General features: G+C 37.2%; 1 protein-coding gene across 4 annotated transcripts in view; it reads right to left on the bottom strand.

The window, feature by feature from the left end:
* Window positions 1-13,773: 13,773 nt before the first annotated feature.
* Window positions 13,774-26,447, bottom strand: part of NNT (nicotinamide nucleotide transhydrogenase) — a 96,378-nt gene continuing 83,704 nt past the window's right edge. For 3 of the 4 annotated variants that reach the window (XM_068535313.1, XM_068535314.1, XM_068535315.1), the window contains exons 20-22: window positions 18,865-18,983; window positions 16,667-16,782; window positions 13,775-15,129 (exon numbers count right to left, since the gene is read on the bottom strand). In XM_068535313.1, the coding sequence (XP_068391414.1) occupies window positions 14,980-15,129; window positions 16,667-16,782; window positions 18,865-18,983 (385 nt within the window). In that variant the 3' untranslated portion in view covers window positions 13,775-14,979. Of the gene's footprint in view, window positions 15,130-16,666; window positions 16,783-18,864; window positions 18,984-26,447 lie in introns of all 4 variants that reach the window. The other variant, XM_068535316.1, reaches the window with a different exon arrangement.

Genomic DNA, 26,447 nt, shown 5'->3' with positions numbered 1-26,447 from the left:
AACATGTTTTTCCATATCAGCCCATGTTCTGCTGTTTTCCTCCTTCTTTTCATGTATCACATTATAATTTCTTAAATACATTCACCTAATCATTTATCAAGGACAATCTCTGCCCTCCACGAGCTCATAGTCCAGTAAGTACAGACTTTAGGGAAACAAAGTATTACAGGTGTTATGATAGAGTATAATATAGTGTAGAATCACTACACTACAATTAATCAATTCTAATCAGAAGGGTCAGAAAGAATTGGCTTCCATTTTGCAATTTCCTCAGAAGGCAAGGAACACATCTTATTCTACAGTAGATGCTCTCTTAATCAACCTCCATTTAACCAACTCACCACATTAACCAATGCTCTCCATTACGTCTATAAAATATATTGACTCATACTCACTGCACAGTGAATGCTTAGGGCTAGAAGGCTTTCTAAACACTCATGAACATCTGTTCCTACCAGCTGAGTTGGATGCTTAACAAGAGGCAGTTGGATTTTGTTCCCAAATATGTTTAAGCCAGTTTTAGTTGTAGTTACACAATATTAACTACACAACTTAAATAATTACTACATCAATCAATCAAATATAAGTTCGAAAACTGGTGTCAAATTAGGTAGGAGTTAGACAAGTGTAGACGATTGTGGGGAAACAGAACATTCTAGAAGAATTCTGCATTCAAATTGGTTTTTAGATTCTTGCCCTAATTTTTTAAAAAACCTGGAAATCTTAGCTGATACTTATGGGTATATTTTATGCAAGAAAGACAATGCACGGCATTCCTAGGATCTAAAACTTTAAAAGTAAACATCATAAAAGGATTCATAATCAAGAATAGTATTTTAAAAGTGGCACAGAGGTATAAGAAAGTTGTCAAAGAAGGTAAAATATAACATGAGCTCAAGATTGTGGAAGAACAGAACAATAAACTAGGCTCTTTAAATTATATTTAGATAAAAATGAGAGCATGAGAGGTAAAAGTCTTCGAACCATGGTAGCCGATGCCATAATAACAAGGAGCGGAGGCAAAGTTGATCTCCTCGAATCCTATTTTCCATTCTTCTGTGTAAAGTATATTGAACTTTAGCTGGAAAAGGTAGAAGAGAGACTTTATAAAGAACCTCCTAACTTCTCTACAATGTGCCCAAAAGGGACTTGTACATACTATATCCAAGTATAAATTCAGAACACACCTTAAGATTGATGACTCTGCCGTCAGCCATCAATGAGGAATCAAGACAAGCAGGAAAAATGCTACAAGACTGATCATGGGCAAATATATTCCTGACCTTCCAGAAATGGCAAGAAGTTGATATTGAAAATGATGGACTGGAAATATACTAATTGTCCTCAACAACATTCTAGAACAAATTATTAAAATCTCAGACTATGAGCATCTAAAAAGGGAACAGTGTTGAGTGTGAATTAGTTCATAGGAAACAAACCCTACCAAAACTAACCCATTACCCATTGTATGTTTATTAGGTTAGTCAGTTTCCTATTTCCCTGCATTTTTGGAAAACATTTGACAAAGCTTTTAAAGATACTCTTCTGGACAAAAAGTGAAGAAATGTGAGTTCAATAGATTTATTGCTGTTTGTACTTAAAATGTCCTGATTAACAAATCAAAGTCAGCCTTGGAGAAGAGTGTGCAGCATGTGTTGTCCTGTTTCGTCCTAAGCCCTACAAAATAAGGAAAATATTTTTCTTCTCAATGAATTCAATAAGAAAATTGATGCCATACTTGCAGATGGCACAAAGTTAGAAGGAACAGCCAACCTTTGAATGGCAGACTCAAGTTCCTGATCTCCAAGGATAGAAAATAGGCCCAGGGACTTCTCTGGTGGCGCAGTGGTTAAGAATCTGCCTGCCAGTGCAGAGGACATGGGTTCGAGCCCTGGTCCAGGATGATCCCACGTGCCACGGAGCAACTGAGCCCGAGTGCCACAGCTACTGAAGCCCATATGCCTAGAGCACGTGCTCTGCGACAAAGAGAAGCCACTGTAATGAGAAGCCCACACACCGGAACAAAGAGTAGCCCCCGCTCGCTGCAACTAGAGAAAGCCCACGCACAGCAACAAAGACCCAACACAGCCAAAAATAAATTAATTAATTAATTTTTATAAAAAAAGAAAATAGGCCCAAATAAGTTAAAAAAAAAAGAAAAGAAGTGTAAATGGGAGAGAAATTATCAGCAGCCTGCGTAAAGAAAGAGTTAAGGATTTTAGTTAAGTTCAATATAATAAAAGTAAGTGTCAAAGAGGTAATGTGTTCACAGGCTAAATTAATTACAGTAGTTACAGTAGTAGGACCCTAAAAAAGGAGACATTTGCCATACTGGCTGGTCAATGGTGTCAAATGTTAGAGATGTCCAAGAAAATGAGTTCTGAGGTTTATATTTGGTGATAAGGACATCATTGTTGACTTTCAAGAGAGTAATTTCTGCTAAATAATTAGGGTAGGAGCCAACAACAAAGGTTTTTGAGGCCTAAAGAGAGTATGAGCAAAAGTAAACTACCCACTTGAGAGCCTGATTGGTAAAGGAAAGAAAATAGCATTTAAGTAGAGAAGATAAACTAGTATTGGATTAATGTTAAGTTCTCTTGCTTTAGAGAACTTTGCTAATTTTACGCAATTGTGAGCAAAAACCAAAACTATAATTAAAACTAAGAAGCAATATTAGTTTCCTGAGATTATTATACAGCTTCAGCTATGCTCTGCCTCTAATAATCCATACGGTTTTGTATTTTATTTTAATTTTACATGTATTATATAAATAAGCATATCAGAAAGATTAGTTCTAAGGTAATATAGAGGAACTAGAAAATAGTTTAGCAGAATTATTGGGCTAGTATAAAGAAACGAGGAGTCTAAACTGTGGATGGAAAGGCAATTTTCTGCAAAAATTTGATCAGCTCTACTGTAAAGCATCAACATCTACAGGAAACATGGACTAGCATGAAATAAAGAAGTTCAAAAGATAATGGAGAACTCAGATAATAACAAAAAGGAGAGCCAGAGATAGAGGCAGGACAGAGAATCTGCCCAAACCAGACTAGACAACAGCCTTCATAACTTTCCAGTAAAGAAGGAGAAGTAGTTAACACCAGAACCACAATGTGCTTTTGCAGTCGAATTATTTGTAGCCTGTTGTATGGATATGTATGCATAAGTACATAACAAGATCTACGGCTACAGTATTAGAAAGAAACAAAGAGAGAGAGAGAGAAAGAAATAGAGAAAGAAAGAGAAAGAAAGAAAGGAAGGAAGGAAGGAAGGGATGAAGGGACGAAGAGGGAGGGAGGAAGGAAGGAAGAAAGAAAAGGAAAACTCAAGAGCAGCCTGCACTTAAAAACAAGTAGTTCATATTCTAGGAGTGATCCTTCTCATGGCACCATGTCAAAATGACAGATTCTGTATTTCTAAAAGGTGAAGAAATCTTTCGGAAAAATTGACTCTGCCAAACACATGCATGATGTTAAGCGAATGTCAAACTGGTACATTAAACTGTACTTCTTTGCTTCTTTGTTTAGAATCCCAAAGAGTTCACAAATTACAAATAGTTCCCAACTTACCAAGAAGTTGTTTTCTAAAAGTTAGTTTGCAAATGGGCTTCCCTGGTGGCGCAGTGGTTAAGAATCCGCCTGCCAACACAAGGGACACAGGTTCGAGCCCTGGTCCAGGAAGATCCCACAGGCCGCGGAGTAACTAAGCCCGGGCACCACAACTACTGAGCCTGTGCTCTAGAGCCCGCGAGCCACAACTACTGAGCCCACGTGCCACAACTACTGAAGCCCGCGCGCCTAGAGCCCGTGCTCCACAACAAGAGAAACCACTGCAATGAGAAGCCTGCGCACCGCAACAAAGAGTAGCCCCTGCTCACCACAACTAGAGAAAGCCCATGCACGGCAACGAAGACCCAACACAGCCAAAAATAAATAAATAAAATAAATAAATTTATAAGAAAAAAAGTTAGTTGGCAAATCAGTTCTATGAAGCCAAACAGCCCAGGTTCAAATCCTGACTCCACCACCTACATAATTAATTGAACTCTGAGCTCCCACATCTGTAAAATGGGATACCTGCTGAAAGGATTGTTCTGTTGTGATTAATGAGTTATTATATTGAAAATCTTTAGAATCATGCCGGGCACATAGTGAGTATTCAATGAGTGTTAGCTGTTATTATAATTAGCACAGTTGTAGGAACAGGAACACAGTTAAGTAGTTCCTAGAACAGGAGGCTCATAGGGCTGTGGTTAAGGGAAAGGACAGGAGAGAAATATGTCACCAGGGGTTTGGTAAATTTCTATACCTTCCCATATGTGTAAGAGGAGACTTCTCTCTGGGTTACGTCTCCCAAGGTGTTTAGCAGAATACATTTAAATTCCAAAGAACATGTTAAGCAAAAAATAAATAAATAAAAATGCTTAATTAAATAAAAAAATTCAGTGATCAGATGACAATGGGAAATGCTGTATATTATATCCTTTCTTCTTGGAGATTTACAGCACATATTATCAGTCCTGTGATTAAAGAGAGAAAAATACCATTGAATTTTGTTTAATCCAGCATTTCTAAACTTCTGTAACCACAGAACCTATTTTTCTCTTACCTGCCATTCCCATCACGTTTTGGGAAATGCTTCTCCTGGTCAATTACTTCCCAAATATTCTAAATTGAAGAACAAACAGCAGTTATCCCTAAAGAAATAAAAGTGGAGGCTTTTGACTCACAACCCTCAGAGAATTATAAAAATGCTATTCATAAGTGGAATATTGGTTAAATCATGATTGCTATTCTTGCTCAACCCAAAGTCAGAATAGCAATGTTAAAGCAAAACATAAAGCTCCAATACTTCCTTTTTCTGTTCATATTAGTAAGCCCACTCTAAGCATTTTTTCTGTTCAACTTAATTATTACAGACTTTAATGAAGATAAATCTGAGAACTGCAGTGTATTAAAGCATTACAGTTATGACTTATTGTGGTGATCATTTCACAGTGTATACAAATATAGAATCATTATGTGGTACACCTGAAACTAATATAATGTTATATGGCAATTATACCTCAATAAAAAAAGCATTATAGTTCTTCCTTCATAAATCCAAAATCGTTTAATTATAAAAGAAAAGGAAGCTTTTAACTATTATTGCATGGAAAAACAGAAATAATTTTTATGGCAGCCCAGTGATGTTTTTACAATGCATGCTAGTATTCACGTTAGCTCTTATTAGTTTTCTTGCTTCTGGGAATGTTTTTATCCATGGGTTAGAATTTAAATGAAGAGGCATCGTAAGGGAGTCCACATTGCTCTAGTAAGTCTTAGCTTCAGCATAGCGCTCTTAGCTTTTATTTCCCCTCTTGAAATATCTCATAGAGCTTTTAGAATGCCATGTGCCTGCTTTCTTGCCCACAATAGTAACGAAACACCCAGTCCAGGCACAAAAATTTCTAAAGTACAAAGGTAAGAGAAGATTTAATTGTTCAGAATCTCAGTTCATTCATTCATTCAACAAATATGTATTGAATATGTTCCAGATGTCAGAATACATGCTAAGTATTGATGATACTACAGTGGGCAAAAATAGACAAGATCTCTATCCCTTTGGAGCTTATAGTTCCAGGAGGTACAAATATAATTACATATAAAAAAAAGTTGAATTAAAATCTCTCTGAAGAAGAGATATTTGGTTCTATGCGTACATATAACATGAGAACTGATTTAATTGGGGGTTCTGGGACACTTCCCTAAGAAAGTATTAATGGAGTCAGGAGCTGAAGGAAGAGTCATAGTTAACTGGATGGCAAAATCAGGGGAGAGCCTAGCAGGCAGGAGTAAACGTGTGGGCAAGGCCCTCTGGCAAGCAAGGGCCTGGTAAGCAGTCGCTTTCGGTTAGCCCTTTCTTGGGAAAGCAAACTAACAAACTACTCCTGGCTCAATAGTGAATGACAAAGAATAATGTTACGTGTCCAGATAGTTGCATGTTCATCACTGGAGATGTAAAGTCTTAGCTTAGGGGGAAAATCATTATTTAAATAATGTTGAAGATTCAAGTACCAGGACAGACTGATAAGGAAGATATTCTGGGGTAAGCAGGGTTTCCAAGTGTCTCCCAACTCATGCTGCCTAGAAGAATGACCATCCATGCTTCCACAGGAAAAGGGAAGTGGAGACAATGGAAAGAAATAAGAAGGAATCCAAGGAAGGGGTAGAAAAAGGAATAGTCAGAACTAAGTTAATGCATAGTTTAAAAAAAAAAAAAAAAAAAAGGAACCAAGTTTGCTATTACTGCTTTGTCATAGCTTGTTTCAGTGTTCCACTGCAGTGTAACCAACCACTCCGAAACAACAATTTGTTATTTCACAGAATTCTGTTTTGTTAGACATTCTGGCAAGGTTCAGCTGGTGGTCCTCCGGCTCCATGGATGTAGCTCATGCAGCTGCCTTCAGCTGGTAAGTCCAAGACAACCCCAATCCTCCAAGACTCTCTCTAAGCTGCCTCTCGTGATTCAGCCCAGCTTCCTTATAGCAAGGCAACAGGCTCCCAGGAGGGAACTTTCCAAAAAGCCAAGCCCCAAGGCACAGGCACTTCTCAAGACTGTCTGCATGTCGCTCATAAACGCCCCACTGCCCAAAGCAGAGTCAAAGAAGGATTGATCCCCACCTGCAAGAAGGAGTGCTCTTTGAATTCCTAAAAACGTTGTATTTCTCTGTATGTGAGCATATACTACACCAAAGCATCACTAAAAATATTTAGCCTTCTCTTTTTATCAAATGTTCAAACGTTCTCCCCACACACCCCCACTCTCTGCCACAAAGAAGACAGATTTTACAAGTGTTTTAAATCCCCCATGGTAGTAAATGATGTCCTCTGGAAAAAAGAATCATTTATTAGGAGAATCACTAACTGAATCTACCATTCAATCTGTTTGTAAAAGGTGGTGAAATGTGATTCACCTAATTTTAATACTTGTTAGGAGAAATGGTTGAAGTCATTAAATGAGATGTTTTGATCATCATAACTTCAATGCCTTATGTAAGGAACATATTGTGAAAAATCCTAGGAATGTTATTTTTATTTTACTTTTGCTTGAAAGCAGCATAAGGAAAGCAAAATTGACAAATAGCTATTGAAAGGGAGTAAAAAAAAAAAAGTGACTATTTCAACAGTCATGACCCCCAGCCTCCTCCTCACAATAACCTAGAAAATAGCAGTCCTCTAGCACGTTTTATTTAAAACATTAATAGCACTTAATAAAAAAACTATATTGTGATCCACATTGGAAGAGAATTACTACCTTTGAATTTTCTTGATTCAGTTTATTTTCACATGCTTTCTCCTCCATTTAAATATTTACCTGTTCCTTCCTTGTGTGCCTAATCATCTCTTATTTATCTTCCAGAACACTTCTCTGCAAATGCTCCCCAGAATTTCCTACTCTTCCCCAGGAAATGATTCTCTTCTATAAGCTACCTCCATAACTTATACTTACAGAGAAGAGGCCAAACCAAGTCAATGGTGGAAGGGACAGAATTCAGAACATTTCAAGTATAAGCAATTTCTCACATCATCTTCTAATCTAGAAAATGTCATTACTGCTACCGTTAGCTCTTTTTTATGGCTTCTTTTACTTTGAATTGCAACTCCTTACTTCACATCCCTTCCAAAAATATCACGCCAATGATTGATTCTTCTCTCCTTTGACATTCCTTACCTCCATATTTGGAATCTACAATAGTTTGGCTTTCACCCATCTCATGAAATGCTCCTTTGGTCTCTCTCTTCCCAGGGGTTTTTCCTCCCCATATCACAGAAGTAAATGGTCCCCCATGCTCAGTGACTTCACTCTTCTCACACTCTGTTCCACCTTGACAAGCCCCTCTCATCCTCAGGCTCAGGTACTTTGGGAACACCTATTATGCTAAGCTCTTCCTTACTGCCCCATGTTCTCCCTTGTAGTCTATTGCAAGTGGTAGCATGAAAATACTAAATCATGGCAGCTTTAAATAGCCATGATTTAATATCTTCTTTGTTTTGCTCAATTTCCTGCAGTTCCATGGGGGGGAAACACTATTCCAGAGGCGCAAAAAGCTTATGCATAAAATAGGAACCATGACATTTATTGAAACAACCAAGCACCCATAATTTAAGAAAAAAATAGTTAATTGAAAGAAGATATGGTTCTTTTTGTTCCATCTGCCACAGGGTAATTACGGGAAGATTGCGATGCTCTGTTTTCCAATTTCACCAGTTGAAAATTACAATTAATAACATACACAGAAATCACTATTTAAAAAAAAATATTTCATCAGGACAAAAAAATTAGTTGGGATAGAAACGCTAACCTGTGTCCTTAAAAAGACACTAATTATCAAAAGAGCTGTGTTTTGACCTTGCTTTGTTTCAGATGTGCTCCGACTATGAATGAATGTTTCTTTTCAACTTTTGTCTATAGATTTAACACCAAAGCACTGCTGATAAACTAACAGAAATTAGATGATAGAGCACTTTACATTCCTCACAGGGCAGGGAGGAAAAACAAAAAAACAAAAAACCCTTCCCCAAAACAACTCAATGTCTCACTAAATTTTTAAAAATACAGATTTCTGAAGCAATTCAGGTTTTCTCAGGAGAATAATTAAATGACTCCTCCTTAAAACTTCTTTGCTGGAATCATTTGGGTCAATTCCATTTCAAATTATTTAAACAATAGAGCACCTACTCCTTTCTTTGTGGAAATAACAATATTCCATTTTCACACAAAGGAGAAAAAGTTTATCCCCAAATATAAATTGTATTTTATTTTTAAAGTTTCACCCCAAATATAAATAGTAATAGGAGAAATTTGCCAAAATATGTTGAGATTATCATATCCTTCACCTTATGTATTTCTTCCTCCCCATTCCACATTGCTTTAAACAATCTTGTAACTTCTTTGATTTCATTCAGTAGAGGATGTCAATATGCAAATATATTAGTAACCAGGACTAGGCAAGACAATATATATTTCAGAAGATGCCAGACTTCCACCCCCCTTTACCTCTGAATGAAGATGTGCCCCCAGGAGTAGGAGGACAAAACGCCCTGAATTAAGGTCAAGTTTCCACCACCAGCAAACGTGGGAGGTCTGAGGAATTAAGTTCATTTATAGAAAAATAAAGCCAGTTTGTGAAAATTCCCAGCAAAAAACTTTGGCTTGACTAGCTGTCAGGTGGGAAGGTGTCGGAGGTCAAAGCAGGCAAGGAAGTATAGCAGGTATGGTCCTGGAAAGCAAAACCCTGAAAAGTGGAGCACCTACTCCAAAGTCTCCTTTATTCTGCTCCTGAATAGGAAGCATCCTCAGGATTTAGGCTTTTGTGTATGAGGCAAAAAGAGAGAATGAGTGGAAGGACTAATCCTGACTGGATAACCGGCAACTTCTGTAATGCTATATAAAGAGAGCAGGCACTTGTTTCACATTTCTTCCTATAAGTGGTTGGCATCTTCTTGCTGAAATTTTAACTGGGTTTTTTAAAAAAGTATTTAAATAGTTTCTAATGATGTGGATCTTCCCTTTCATGAGTGCTATCCTTTCCTTCAGCTATTTTTGTTTAACAAACATCAACAGGGTGGGTAGTGGACCTGCTGGCTGTCAGCCAGATCTGGGTTTAAGTCCCACTCTACCACATGGCAGACTGCACTGAAAACCCTCAGGATATTGATAGGAGGTTGTCTAGCACAAAATGAGCATCATTAACTAATAGCTACTGTTACTAGTAGCTACTAATAGCTACTGTTACTATTACCCACTCACTGAGCTACTAAAGTGAACTATAAGGCAGAGTCTTGCTATCTAGAATTTTTTTGTAAAAGCTAAGATAAACTTCAAGATAATGAGTCCTAAATACTGAATAGAAGTCAACTGTAACACACATAAAAATGCACCCCCCTCCCTCCTGCCCTGCATGGTAATATATTTATTAAAATGGCTTAATTTACCAAAAGGTGATACACTCCAGAAGAGTAAGCATGACCAAAAGTGATTCATTATGTAGAAAACAGTAACATCCTTCATAGTGACACTACTATCTGACTATTCAACCTGGGTTCATCACTAAAATCCACCTTTGTTGCTACTTTCACGGACAGTATTCTGGGTGAGATGCATTACAGCAAGGACCAAAGCCAGTATAGGTACTCTGAAATTCTTATGTATACAGTATCCTCATAAGATTTTTTGCCATAGTCTTTAAATGTTCTATTGGTCTCATTTACAATGATCATTCTAATCTTTATGAGACCATGTTTCCAAGTTACTATAATTCTACCCAGCACTAATGAAGCAGTTATCCCCAGACACAAGGGTGTGGACCTGAAGTATGCCTAAGCTTCCATGCCCATATATATCCCAATGGGACAAAACCACAGGGCTAACTATAATTTGCAAGAATAAAATTTTCCATGAATCAGTAAAGCCCTGAAAGCTTTCAAAGGCCTTTTCTAGAAGGCGTGATTTCTGAAGCATAGCATTCCAGTAAACTTGGAGAGTAGTGACGAAACGTTCTAAAGATAAAGCCATGACATTCTGTTTCATCCCTCTGGGGAAAAAATCATCACCCTGCTGACATAATTCAAAGGAGTTATGTATTTAGTCACACTTTCTCCCATTCCTCTGGAGAGGTTTAGATGTGACCTTTCAGTTCTAACCCTGTGTGTGCAGTAGAGGACTAGAATCACAAGGTCTGAATAGAATTAACCAGCACAAGACTCTGCTGTACTGGTTTAGCCACCGTATTATACTCCGGAAAGCGCACTCCCTAACTGGGAGAAAGAAGCGAGAAAAAAACCAAGGCTGGTGGACAGCAACTCACTGGCATTTGGAAAATCAGTTCCAGGAAAGGACTGGTTTAAAGCAAAGTTCACAGGCTAAATGTCGTCCTATACCTTACTGTAGAAGTTCCCAAGTTCTGCTTTTCCTACCGTAAACCAAAAACAAAGGAGGAGGATGGGGGGAAAAATGGCCTTATTTCAATTCCTAAATGATTCATTCCATGGGTTTTTACTATCCCGTACATCAGATCCCATTGCTGCTGTGTTTTTCATCTTCCCAAATGCAACAGGAAGGAGAATGAGAAAAAGTTTATTAGATCTTCCTCTTCCACCTTTATAGTAGAGGAAACAGGAGCACCCTTGGCCCCCTGCTGAGTCCTCCCTTCCCTTTTCACTTCTCTCCATTGCGAGGGGAAGGAACTAGCCACCATCACGTCAGGTGTCACCTGCGTACCCCAAATCCACATCCCCTCCTCAATTCTTCTCAGAGTCCGTGACAACCACTTCTGGTCCCTGCCAGTCCACTGCTGCCACGTGGCTTCCCCCCCGAACTCACCAGCACCCTCTCCATTCCAGTGCCTTCACGTCTCTGTTACTCACAGTGACCCAGACAATGCAGCCCAAGCACCCAGTTCTCTGAAGAAGTTGGTCTATGAGTGAAACTTGAAATATCCAGGGGCAAACTGGACTCCATATCATTTAAGCAATCTTTCCATTAGTATTATTCTTCACAAATGGCTTTTGGAAAGAATTGATAAGCAGAGTTCAAGGTTGTAATCTTTGGCAAGAATATGAAGTACAAATATTTCATATAGAACAAGGCAGTCATATGCTTTGACAATCAACATGACCGAGATCCAATATGGTTTTCCACTCTTCCCCCAAATGAATTATCTACTATGATCCAACTGTTTTTTCCTACCACTATCTTAATCACTATATGTAACAGTTTCAACTATTGGTCATTCTAATTACTGTCTCATCATCTATATCACTATTTTACCAGCATCCAAAAGATCTCCATCCAGACTTAACAGTACATACCATGTTAAATGTCTATAATTACTTAAATAGTGAAGAAAACAGTTCAATTCCTCAGCCCAATACATACGTCTAAGAAATAAGAGTTTAAGAACAGCAATCTTGAGTGCTTTGAAATTCAAATGTTACTATTTTTGCTGCCTTAGTAAATCAACACTTCAAAAATTTCACTTAAAAAAGTTTTTTTTTCTCCTTGTTAATTAACCTAATTCTTCTTTCCCTTGAGAATCCAAAGAGCAGCTGGATTATGAAAGTTGCTGCCACTGGAGTGAAGTTTGGGGTTTGGGTTTGTTTTTGTTTTTTAACCATTCTGCCCCAGTAATATTTGTTGGCAAAGACTCTCAAAAACTGGCAAGAGCTATAAATTAGATATCTGAACTATTCTCCCCTATCTATACAAAAGAGCTGTCCAACTTTCCAGTACTAAAATGCTTTAATTAACAAGACTTATGCCTTAGGGGACTAGAAAATTTGCCTCTAAGTCAGATGAACATATGGGTTATAAGTTATTAATTATACAAACTAAGGCTTTGGGATCAGATAAATTGAATTAAACCCTAAAGCTGAATGATACATAATATATCCCATATTTGTGTTGGATAGGAAAACAGTAAAATCTGAAAGTTAGGGTAATGACTTAAATGCAATCAGAAAGGCCAAGGCCCACCTTCCAGATTCATTACCAAATACTTAACTGATACTCACTGGCTCAGGAAAAACTGAAAGTCTACTGCATGAACAGATTAGTCCTCTCTATTAGTCTCTCTATTACAACCCTAGAAAGAAGAGTATATAGAATGATAAAGAGATTTATGTACCGGAAAACTTTCCAAAGTTAGATAGATAAATCAATAGATAGATAGATAGAATGTATAAAAACTTACACATTTACTATATACTATTCCTTAGTTGGATGCGTAACTTAAACACAAACTCCCAAATTAAGACAAACGTGAGAAAACAAAGGATGGTTAATAAGGCCAAAAAGACAAATCAATGTTAGCACTTTACTGCCTAATTCTTTTTTTTTTTTTTTTTTTTTGGTAACAGACTGTAGGGTATAATGGATTTTTAAAAAATTATTTCTAGTTGAATTTCAAAAAGACATAGTGAACAACAGATCAACACAGAATTAAAATAAGTCATATTTACCAGTTATATGATTTATCAGAAAGGGAGGAATAATAAAATAAGGTGAACGAAAATTATTTTTGTTGCTTTTAGATCTCGCCATAATTAATAACCCAAGATCAACAATCTTTTGGAGTATTACTTTAAGAAATTAAATACCCCAAAATCCCTTAAATCACTTAAACAATAAAGTAAAATAAAACCAACCAGAGCATGAATTTTCAATTCAATTAACACAACTGAATGACAAAGGATTAGCAAGTATCAAAGAAATGAGATCATCCTAAATTTTTAAAATATAGAAAAATATTTACTGTAAATGATGGAAATAAATTAATAAATCCAAGTATAATTATTTTAATTTAAATTGAATGCAGGAATTATCTCAAAAAAAAAAAAAAATCCAAGTTGCTGCTTCCCAGATACACCTACCACTACTCTGAGAAAAGGAAAAGGGCATGACTCAAGATACTATTTACTTTCTTCTAATAGAACCTTCATGATATAATTCAGTCTTGAGGTTACAAATGACCTGAGATCCATTAACAAATTGCATTTACCACTTAAAAATTAAAAAGGAGTCTTTCCTGATTTAAAACACATGCACACACAAACAGATCTTAATCTCAGGCACAGCAAAAAAGAAATTGATTACCAAACCAACAAATGCTATGAGTTTTAAACTCAATAAACATGAGTATTATAGTAAAAAATTTCACACCAGTTATTTCTTTTTCTGATTTAGAGATACTTTTTACATGTTAATAATTGTTTCAAGAAACTTAATGCCAAATTAATTATATATAGAGATAGATATTCCAAATATTCTTCACACATTCAACCTATACAGAGCTTTTGGCATAATGGCAAAGTCACGAAGAAAATCTACACTTTTACTGCAAAAGACGTAATCTTTACTGGTGCTAAAAAGACATAATCTTTATGGGCGCTTAAACAAAGAGGTAGCTAAAAAGTGCCACCATTTCTCTCAAATGTTATCATTTACATAACACCTTAAAACACACTCTGATTTGGGAAAAAAATTATTCTTCCAAGCAGTTAAGACAGATTAATCTCATCTACTTCATGGTAGCAAAATCCTCCTCAGATATTAATAACAGGCAGAATTACTTGATTTTAGCCTTTCGTCACCAGAGACAATTGCTACATCACTATGCAAACATGATGAACTCATTTTATTAGTCAAATAGTTGAATTCCATTCAAGTGCACTTAATACAGTACTACACATTATAAATTGATTGAAATTAGAGAGATCTCCAATTGGAAATGCTGTTTAAAAAATACAACTAATACTGATTTCAAATTATATGTTTCATTGGTGTTCTAATGAAACATACAAAGCAAATGATTTGTTTCCAGCATCTCTGAAAGATTATCTAGTCCTTTAATGTATTAAAATAGAAGTGAGAAAATACACCCCTGAAATATAGAATCAGAAGTACAGTTTGAAAAATTGAAACTAATTTGATGTGCTTAATTCAGATTATGGTTAAATGGTAAGGGGACAGCTCAAGAGTTGATGAAAGTTTCAAATTAGTCACATTTGTTGAAAAAACATAAATGCAGGTGGCTGTAATGTTTACACTGCGTCAGATTTTTTCAAATCTATGTATAACGTAAGTCCTAAAAAATCATAAAGACTTCATTTCTTAAAACACTGCTGACTATTGAGGAAAATCCAAACGGATTACATCTAAAATGAGGCTGTTCCTTCTCCTTGTGTAAAATACTTTCGGAATTCATAACACAAAAAATATGCACAGGAAGACATTTAGACTTGTCAATCGTTTTTTTTTAAATTGAGGGATTGCTGCTCTTGAAAATTTTCCCTGTATTTGCTTTGCTTTCTTCAGAGTCTTCTTTTCTTTCAAGAGCTCTGATGTAGATGTGTATCAGCTGTATATGTTAATAATTTATTTGCCTGTTCCCACAAGTGAAGAGGCGGCTTTGTTAGACAACAGCTTGATCCCTGTGTGTTACTTCTGGTAGGATTCTCTAATTTTCGCCTGCAGGGCGTCACATGTCTTCTTGGCATCGCCTAGAAGCATGGCTGTGTTAGGTTTGTAGAAGATTGGATTGTCCACTGCAGCATAGCCAACGCCTAAGGACCTCTTCATAACAATGACCTAAGAACCAAAGATTAAGTGAGACGGTGTATTGAACAGACCTGGCCAGGACCTGTTCGACAAACCAACATTGCCCTGCCCTGACTCTGAACAAAGCAGGTACCATGACTAATTCTTTACTACAAAGACTTAAAATACACAAGGAGTAGTTTTACATGCATGTTTACTTTGTATTAACTTTAATTCTTTAAATGTGCCCATACTCTTATATCCATTAGAGAAAAGGTCATGTTAACAATAGTATATCTCCAAGTGATAAGTGATTTTTTTTCTCAGTGCTTTTCTCTATAAAGACTATGTATAACATTTTCTAGTCAGAAAAATAAGCATCCTTCTCTGAATGGGCTAAAGAGAACAAATTTAGTGCATAAGCTTCTACTACCCATCCTAAGATAAATGTAGTTGAGTGGGAAAACGGTATGATTCTTAGTCCATTGCTTTAAAGTAAAGGATATCAGACAGAAAGGATATAAGACAAGAGCCCAAAGAGCAATCTAGTGTGTCACAGAACAGAGCTAATGACTAATAGAATGCTTCCACGAAGAAAAATGAAGGGGTAAGTCCATCCATCTCTAATACTCATGTGTTCTAGACATTTACAACTACACGGATTGTGGATGTTGCTGTCCTGTTGAATATCAAGTCAATTCTTCATGAAATGAAAAGCCTTTCTATGGTCTTTTAGGACACGCAGTCTATTCAAAAATGGAAGCAGAGCAAATTTATTCATGTTCCATGTAACATTAATACAGTAACGTACCCTACAAACTCAAATATTGGTGATCAATGCAGCTGTCCATATACACATGAACAAGTGCATGTCATATCTACTCACTCACCACAAATACTATGTTTAAAACTCACACATTTACAATAAAGAGAGACAAATTAAAGGGAAAATATACGTTACGTCATAATGATTCTTAAAATGCAGATATGACTTGAGAATGGTAAATAGACTTGCCCACAGTCGGGGCAGAGGAAAATTTATAAGCATTTGCGTTCTCTGCAATCTAGCAATTAGCTTTTTCAGAAGTAATGTGTTGTGAGCAGGGCTTGCTTCCTTCCATGTGACTGTTTGGTTTTCTAAATCACCTTTCTTTTGTACACTCCATAACATACAAATTCCCTTTCAAAAACATTAAATGAAAAACTGTGCTCATCGTCATATGTGAAGGCGACGATACAGCCTCAGTGTCCTGGAGGGAAGCCATTTGCTTCACTGGACTCGGCCTGGAATTCAGCCAGACTCATCCCAAAAGCTCACAGGTCCTTTTTCAGCTGTGGTTACGGATGGTGTTAATCCATCCAGATAATCTCTTCTCGTTCTAATCGAGATCAGGGCATTCACTCAGGTCCTCTGGTGACCACAGAACAGACAGAAGCTGGATGTAGAGAGCCGGACCCTAAATCTCCTCTAACTCCTGAGTCTCCTAAAAGGCGTCATCATTTCTCATCAAGTGACCAAGGAAAGTTCTGTGTATGTATTTTAAGAGACCTTTAATTATTAGAATGAAACACAAGTCTGAAACTTTACCTGCTTTGATTTCCAGACCTCAAGGACTGGCATGCCTGCAATAATAGAGTTGGGGTCTTCTTGAGCCGCTGAATTAACAGTGTCATTAGCTCCAATTACAAGGACCAAATCAGTGTCTACATAATAAAAGAAAATATAAAAATTAAAAGGGTCACTTTTACTTTCAGGCAAATTATGGTGACCTGACTTTATAACAACAACAACAACAGAAGCTAATATTTATAGGACAAACACTTGTGCCAGGCACTGTACAAAGAGCTTTATCAGAGAGGTTCAGTAACTTAGCCAATGTCACACAGCTTAAAAGCAATAGGTTCTGCATCTGAACCTGAGCACCCTGACTGGAGCTTGCATTATTACGCATTCCCTCCCCTCAATGGATCTACCTAATCTGACTTTATAGCTCTTTCATGATCCCAAAATGATCTTGCCAGTAACATTAAAGATCTGCGTTCCCATAAATGGGTGTTGAATTTTGTCAAAAGCTTTTTCTGCATCTATTGAGATGATCATATGGTTTTTCTCCTTCAGTTTGTTAATATGGTGTATCACATTGATTGATTTGCGAATATTGAAGAATCCTTGCATTCCTGGGATAAACTCCACTTGATCATGGTGTATGATCCTTTTAATGTGCTGTTGGATTCTGCTTGCTAGTATTTTGTTGAGGATTTTTGCATCTATGTTCATCAGTGATATTGGTCTGTAGTTTTCTTTCTTTGTGACATGGATAAAGAAGATGTGGCACATATATACAATGGAATATTACTCAGCCATAAAAAGAAATGAAATTGAGTTATTTGTAGTGAAGTGGATGGACCTAGAGTCTGTCATACAGAGTGAAGTAAGTCAGAAAGAGAAAAACAAATACCATATGCTAACACGTATATATGAAATCTAAAAAAAAAAAAAAAAAAAAAAAATGGTTCTGAAGAACCTAGGGGCAGGACAGGAATAAAGATGCAGACATAGGGAATGGACTTGAGGACACGGGGAGTGGGAAAGGTAAGCTGGGACGAAGTGAAAGAGTGGCATGGACATATATACACTACCAAATGTAAAATAGATAGCTAGTGGGAAGCAGCCACATAGCACAGGGAGATCAGCTCAGTGCTCTGTGACCACCTAGAGGGGTGGGAAAGGGAGGGTGGGAGGGAGATGCAAGCGGCAGTAGATATGGGGATGTATGTATATGTATAGCTGATTCACTTTGTTATAAAGCAGAAACTAACACACCATTGTAAAGCAATTATACTCCAATAAAGATGTTAAAAAAAAAAAAGATCTGCATTCCATTTTCAACTTTTAAAATGACTACTTAATATGCAATTCAATGTCTAAAAGAAAATGGTCTAAGAGTCTGTACTATATTAAAGCTGTGTCCATAATTCCTGGAACTGGCAGGTTTCACACATAATTTAGCAACAGTGAAATCTGAAAGGGGGCATAAAATTAAAATGGTCTAAATTCCCTCTTTAAGGATCATAATATAAGGTACCTTAGAACTCTGCCAAAAATGCCATGTGAATCTAGACATACACACAATTTCATTATTTTTCTCTAATAAACAGGACTTTTTAAGTTTACAGTGGATACGTGCCAGAGGGAACTGGTTTAATTTTCACAAACATGATCTGGGGCCAAATGTCATTAGCATTCAACATCTACCCAGTGACAGCCACAAAGTTCAACACCTTATCTAGTGAAGTCCTGGTACTTTAAAGAAAACAGAAAACTACTTACTGACCATGAGTTGGTACAACTGAAAACCAGTAAAATCTCAGACACTGGCAAGAATCAGACACTAAATCATCAGCAGAAGCAATTTTATAAATGAGGAACCTGAGGTTGAGTACCTAGTTCAAGGCCACAAGCAAATGAGACTCAGGACCTGGATTCCAAAGCCAGGTCTGTTCCAAATCCCTCTGCAATGCAGTCCACTGCAGTGCCTCCCAAGATTTTCACCATCCTTCAGATCTCCTCAGAGGGAGCAAATTACCCATGCTGCTTATAAATCTGTTGCACCTTGTTCAGTATTGTCTTTCGCTTATTTCATTTCAACTGCATACTCACTAGGAGCAGGTTACTCTTCATCTGACTAGTAGGTCTTCAGTAATCCCACAATTTATGCCCTAAGACTGGCATCACTCTATTCATACTAAGAACACCTAAACTTTACCATTATCCCCATCACTTACCTGGGAAATCATGGTTGATCTCATCCATCTCCAACACAATATCATATGGCACCCCAGCCTCAGCCAGCAGCACATTAAGCTGACCAGGCATCCGGCCTGCAACTGGGTGAATTCCAAACCTAGACGTGAAACAAATGAACAGCTGGCCTTACTTGATGGGCCGAAATGTACAGAGACCCCAATATCACCTCCAAATCTGCACACTTTGTTCTTGGCACCTCTGCTTCTCCTGGTACTATCTGATCTCTACAAGCAGGAATAGAATCCGTCTAGATATACGGTCAATCTACAAATAGTAAGGTTTGGAGAGTCAAGATCTCAGTACATACAAACTGTAACTCCTCTCAAAAAAATAAGTGTGACTTTAGAACCTGACTCTTCCATATATGTTTTAAGTTCAATGAACTCCCAACAACATTAATAACATCACCTTACATTTAATAAGCATTATGTTCTCTCATGATACTTTATGATAATTTTTGAATCTTTTTGAAGTCAGCCTGGAATTAAACGTCTGCCATGAAAAACACTGTCATGCACATAAGTTAAAGGTCTACTTTCAGAGAGTAATATGCAGCATTACTCTACATCACAGAAGAAATGTGATAGTAACACGCTGGAGTGTTTAAAAGGCAGAGTAATACACAAATCAGACATCTGCTCTTTTATTAAGGCAAAAGAAACTGAAGCATCAAGCAATTTCGTTCAACCACAGCCATAATCGGATCTCTGAAGTCATGTAATCCAAGCTCTTGCCCACAGTATTGATCTCTGTCTCCTCAGCACTGGGCACAGTCCCTGGCACACAGGAAGGACCAAATAAAAAGTGAGTGAGTGAGTGAATGAATGAATGAATCCAGTGAAGAAATGCATTTTATACTACCTCTAGGCAGGGATCCATCCAACCTCAGCTTAAATACCTTCAGTGACCAGAAACTAACTCAATTCTAGCTCTATTCCATTACTAGAATGGAATAGAGCTACACACACACGCTCATTATATTAAACCAAAAAGGACCTCCAACTCATTGCTTTCCAAGGTCTGTAGTTTGAGGGTCTACTCCCTCTTTCACATGTGGATTCCTCTGAGCTAACCTAGGATGCCTGTTAAGCAAAACATCTTCAATTCTTTCAACTGTTCAGTGACTGACAGGACTTCTAGACTCACTGCTGTCCTAGTCACCTGTTCCTATATTGTCACTGCCCAGCTCAAACCTCAGTCCCCCACCGTAAATACAATATGCTGGATGTGATCTAGATGCACAAGGCACAGCAAGAAAGTCATACCCTCAGGCCCCTTTCAGAAGCCTAAGTCTGTAACAGCTCCCACACCACACTGCTGGTTTTTATCACTGACAGTTATTTAAGATGCCCTATTGGAACTCTACTCAGTGCTCTGTGGTGACCTAATTGGGAAAGAAATCCAAGGAAGAGGGGATATATGTATACGTGTGGCTGACTCACTTTGCTGTACAGCAGAAACTAACACACCATTGTAAAGCAGTTGTACTCCAAAAAAAAAAATGATGCCCTGTTACTTTTCACAGGAACTGCTGCCAAGCCAGGCCTCCCCACTCGTAACACAGTCCCTGTTAGGAACAGATTGAAAAAGCATAGGAATTGACCCCTCCCAAAAGCAGACCTGAAAAGAGCTATAAAATGGCTATTTACATTGTCCAAATAACTGATATATGGTTTTCTACATCTTTAAATGAAGATAATGAAGATAATCTGATAACGAAGAGCCTGAATTACTGGGGAGCTCGTAATTGGAAAACAAGATATCAAATGATAGGTTCTCTTTAATCAATTTTTTTTTTAATTTATTTTTGGCCGCATTGGGTCTTCATTGCTACGTGTGGGCTTTCTCTAGTTGTGGCGAGCTGGGGCTACTCTTCATTGCGGTGCGCGGGCTTCTCATTGCAGTGGCTACTCTTGTTGTGGAGCACGGGCTCTAGGCACAAGGGCTTCAGTAATTGCAGCACGTGGGCTCAGTAGTTGCGGCACACAGGCCCTAGAGAGCGTGGGCTTCAGTAGTTGTGGTGCCTGAGCTCAGTAGTTGCGGCTCGCAGGCTCTAGAGCGCAGGCTCAGTAGTTGTGGTGCACAGGCTTAGTTGCTCCGCAGCATGTGGGATCTTCCCGGACCAGGGATCAAACCCGTGTCCCCTGCATTGGCAGGCGGATTTGTAACCACTGCACCATCAGGGAAGTCCCTGAAATTCTCTTTTATATAATCTTCATCTGGGACCACTGAATGTTCCTAAATAACCAACTTATGTTTAAAAAAACAGAAACTCAGGGCTAAAAGGAAACAAAACAGTTATCTCTAGATGGTTTACAACAGATAATCATTTTACTTCTCCTCTATTTAAAAATGTTTTCCAAATTTTCTATGAGAATGAACAATTTTACGGTGGGAAAAAATTAACTTCATTTAAAATAAATTAATACTTCATGCTTTTACGTTGTGATACAATTTACAAATTTCTTATATATTATTTCATTCTATCCCTAATCATCTTTAATAATCTCCATCAAGAATTAGAATTTAGAGCAGCTGATTCAAATCCAGGACTTAGTTAAACAAACTGGGCTTTAGAGCTACATTCCTGTACCTTAAAAAAAGAAGAGAGCAAGAATATATATAAGAGGGGCTGTCGGCATATATTTTGGCATAATGGCTAATACTGACTCTTTGAGATGTGCTATACAACTTTTTTAGTATAGCTAACCTGTAAGTCGAACTCAGGTCTTTTGGCCTCAAGAGTCTTTTCACTACTATACAACATAGGCAGTATAGTCAAGCATTTAAGAGGTATTTTTGTTTAGTTAGTAGCTCAAGTTAACTAGTTACATGATGTTCAGTAAGTTACTTAATAGCTCCCTCTCTCTCAATTTTCCCATAGAGTACTAACCACCTGTTATTACAAGCCCACATCATGTAGAAGAGGTTTGAGAAATACCTATTTATCTCTGCTTGAATGGGTGAAATAAGGAGTTCTAAGAATCCAATTTACAATGTTGAGAAAAACTAAGCACCCAGAAAGTTTCAAACAATACTATAAGCTATAAATTTTTTTTTAATTTAATTAAGTATTTGCATGGACATAGGAGAAAAAAATGTCTCTTAGTACACAAAGTACCTGCAACAATGCAAAACATTTACCAGCACCTCTTAAATGCTGGGGAAGTAGGTTCTGAAAAATTACTAGCGGTAGGAGGTAGAATGAACTGTATAGAATGGACTATCAATAATCTAAGACTTTTTAAAATTTTTTATTGGAGCATAGTTGATTTACAATGTTGTGTTAGTTTCTGCTGTACAGCAAAGTGAATCAGTTATACATATATATATCCACTCTTTTTTATTTTTTTATTCTTTAATTTATTTATATTTATTTTTGGCTGCATTGGGTCTTCATTGCTGCGTGCGGGCTTTCTCTAGTTGCAGTGAGTGGGGGGCTACTCTTCGTCGCAGTACGCAGGCTTCTCATTGCGGTAGCTTCTCTTGTTGCAGAGCACAGGCTCTAGGTGCGTGGGCTTCAGTAGTTGTGGCACACGGGCTCAGCAGTTGTGGTGCATGGGCTTAGCTGCTCCGCGGCATGTGGGATCTTCCTGGACCAGGGCTCGAACCTGTGTCCCCTGCACTGGCAGGCAGATTCTTAACCACTGTGCCAGCAGGGAAGTCCCTCCACTCTTTTTTAGATTCTTTCCCCAAACAGGCCATTACAGAGTACTGAGTACAGTTCCCTGTGCTATACAGTAGGTCCTTATTAGTTATCTATTTTATATATAGTGGTGTGTATATGTAAGACTCTTTTAAAAGGCATTTATCATCACTTCCCTCAGTGGGCTACCTACAGTTTTATTTTTTTTATTGAAGTATAGTTGATTTACTACTTTATTTTTGTGAGAATAAAATTAATAAATAAATAAAATTAATCATTTTTTGGAAATGTAACAGTTCAACAGTTGCGTAAAAATTTTTAAATGTTCTCTAAAAACAAAATTGTTTTTTTTTTGGCTAGACATTGCTATCCTAATGTCATTGTCTGTTCCAAACCAGGGTTTTTAATCACTCCTGAAAACAAAAGAAATGAGGCAAAATACTGACAATTCATGTTCATACTCTTCATGTAGTAACACAAACTATATTCAGCACTACTGCAGCTATTTTCAAACTGCCTCAGAGAAAGCATTTCCAAAATATTACACAGACTCTTGGGTTGAGATGTCCACTTTAAAATTTTAATACCTTTACAATGGCAATAAGATAAAACATTTGAAAAAAAATTTCTCCAGGCACCAAACTATATGCTCATTAAATGGGAGTTACTAATACTAACCCTCAATCCTGAACATGAATGTCATTTTAATATTTTAACAATAATATAGAATTTTAAGCATGAATATAAAAAATAGAGAAAAATGCAGTATATTGAAATAACCAAAATATACTCCTAAGCCTGCTGATTACATGAATGTAGAAAAAGAAAAGGCATGATGAATGAAGTTTCAGAGGTGCTTGATTTTGTAAACAAGCATCACAGTCTCCAGTTCAGGACTTTTAAACCTTTCTTCAATGATGGGGAGGGATGAACAATCCCTTAGGTTCACAGGAAATAACAGAAGCAGTAAGAAAAAGACAATAACAGACTCAGAGAAGGTAAAGCTCACTTACATGTAATAAACAATTGAATTTTAAAAAAGAGGAAAGACTGAATTTGTGTAATCCTTACAAAAAGTGAGAAAGAAGGCAGAGCACAAAGCAAAATAAATGCGCATGAAAGAATGACATGGACATGTGTCTTTAAAGGCACATATGACACTAAGGTGTATAAAGAAAGTAATTTGAACATCAAAATACATAAGGATAGTCATGGATTACAACCCACTGCGGAAAGTGGGAATTCATGAGTCAAGACCGATAACAGGTTCATAAGTCAATAAGGAAAGGAAGAAAGGAAGGAAGGGAGGGTGGGAACACTCTCCCCCATAGTGGTAGACCATCAACTGATAAATGTAGTGGGGTTATAAAACCACCATTTTGCCACCATCATAATAAAGTTTGGTTCAGATAAAAATCATCAGCAGCACATGCTCAATCTAAGGAGTAAAGCTTGAAGGAGGAGCAGGATTTTGCAAGGTCTTAAAGAGAGCTCAACAGAGAAAGAAAAAAAAAATCAGTAAAGACTTTCAGTGCTTTCTCTGACAGCTACTTTATTGAAATTGATCAATAATAAGTAGTTGTTAGAACATCTGGATACTTTGCTCAATGGGCATTTGGTTAAGTGGGCAGAGTCTGTATTTCTTTTTCTCCCCAGCTAATAGTTCCTTATAATACCTAATAAAATAAATTACCAAGATTAACAAACCAAATCTCAGCCAAGAAGAACTTAAATTGAAACTAATTTATTACATATTTTAAGGTACTGTTTGGTATACACAAAATATTTGGTGTACAGAATGTTTTAACTTTATGTTCTTTAAATATCAAGTGGGAGCAACAGTCAGCTCTACCCACCACGAGTCCCTCCCATCAGGAAACTGGCACAAGCCTCTTAGAGAGCCTCATCCACCAGAGGGCAGACAGCAGAAGCAAGAAGAACTACAATCCTGCAGCCTGTGGAACAAAAACCACATTCACAGAAAGATAGACAAGATGAAAAGGCAGAGGGCTATGGACCAGATGAAGGAACAAGATAAAACTCCAGAAAAACAACTAAATGAAGTGGAGATAGGCAACCTTCCAGAAAAAGAATTCAGAATAATGATAGTGAAGATGATCCAGGACCTCGGAATAAGAATGGAGGCAAAGATGGAGAAGATGCAAGAAATGTTTAACAAAGACCTAGAAGAATTAAAGAACGAACAAACAGAGATGAACAATACAATAACTGAAATGAAAACAACACTAGAAGGAATCAATAGAAGAATAACTGAGGCAGAAGAACGGATAAGTGACCTGGAAGACAGAATGGTGGAATTCACGGCTGTGGAACAGAATAAAGAAAAAAGAAATGAAGACAGCCTAAGAGACCTCTGGGACAACATTAAATGCAACAACATTCGCATTATAGGGGTCCCAGAAGGAGAAGAGAGAAAGAAAGGATGCAAGAAAATGTTTGAAGAGATTATAGTTGAAAACTTTCCTAACATGGGAAAGGAACTAGCCACGCAAGTCCAGGAAGCACAGAGAGTCCCACACAGGATAAACCCAAGGAGAAACATGCCGAGACACATAGTAATCAAATTGGCAAAAATTAAAGACAAAGAAAAATTATTGAAAGCAGCAAGGGAAAAACGACAAATAACATACAAGGGAACTCCCATAAGGTTAACAGCTGATTTCTCAGCAGAAACTCTACAAGCCAGAAGAGAGTGGCATGATATACTTAAAGTGATGAAAGGGAAGAACCTACAACCAAGATTACTCTACCCGGCAAGGATCTCATTCAGATTCGATGGAGAAAGCAAAAGCTTTACAGACAAGCAAAAGCTAAGAGAATTCAGCACCACCAAACCAGCTCTACAACAAACGCTAAAGGAACTTCTCTAAGTGGGAAACACAAGAGAAGAAAAGGACCTACAAAAACAAACACAAAACAATTAAATATCAAGTGGAAGAACTAAAGGCACAAAGAATGTGCCCCATCAAAGGCAGAGATTCTATAATTAAATTCAGGGACCCTCATGTGTCATTATTTTTTAATAATGATGAAACAAAATAATTTCCAAAAGAACACATCTTAAAGTAAAAAATTTTAGTTTGAAAAGGTCATTTCACTTTATGGAGGTTCTTAGTAATATAGTTAACATATCAAATTGCATTAATCAGCTGATTTGTATTGAAAGTTAATGCCAATCTATATTTCAACTGTGTCAATTTCAAGTCAACATTCAAAATTAATGCAGGGTTGTTTTCGCACATCAGGAAAAGGTACTCTATCTTCTACCACTGACTAGATCCAATGATAAAACTAAATAACTAGATTTAGTTCAGGAAGTTGCAGCTTAAAAGGATCAGAGGGCACTTGGATAAGGTTCAAGAGAAACACAAAATACCTAACAACTTAGAAAATAACATGCTCTAAGTGAAAAAAGATAAACTGGCTAGAAAAAAAACAGCAAAACTGATTTTCAAGCAGACCAAATAAAACAGAAGTTGACCAAATATTCCTCATTTTCATTAAACAGAAGAAAAGAAAATAGTCTTCAAATGAAAAAGAAAGAGTTGGAATTAACTTAAAAAAAAAAAAAACTTTCGGGGACTTCCCCAGTGGTCCAGTGGTTGGGACTTCACCTTCCAATGCAGGGGGTGTGGGTTTGATCCCTGGTCGGGGAGCTGGGATCCCACATGCCTTGCGGCCAAAAAACCAAAACATAAAACAGTAGAACAAATTCAATTAAGACTTAAAAAAAAAAAAAAAAAAAAAACTTTCTGTCAACAATTTAGAACAAATTTCCTAGTTAGGGAAAGTTTCAGGCTTCTTTCCTGTGGATCAGGCAGAGACAGGTTCATTAATCTGAGCTGACATACAAACCACCAATTCAGTACAAAATGGATTCAAGGGGATTTCACA

Source organism: Eschrichtius robustus, chromosome 2 (assembly GCF_028021215.1).
Source record: "Eschrichtius robustus isolate mEscRob2 chromosome 2, mEscRob2.pri, whole genome shotgun sequence".
In the NCBI taxonomy this organism is placed as follows: Eukaryota; Metazoa; Chordata; class Mammalia; order Artiodactyla; family Eschrichtiidae; genus Eschrichtius; species Eschrichtius robustus.
Note: the sequence above shows the minus strand (reverse complement) of the source record. Positions and strands in the feature narration are given on the sequence as shown.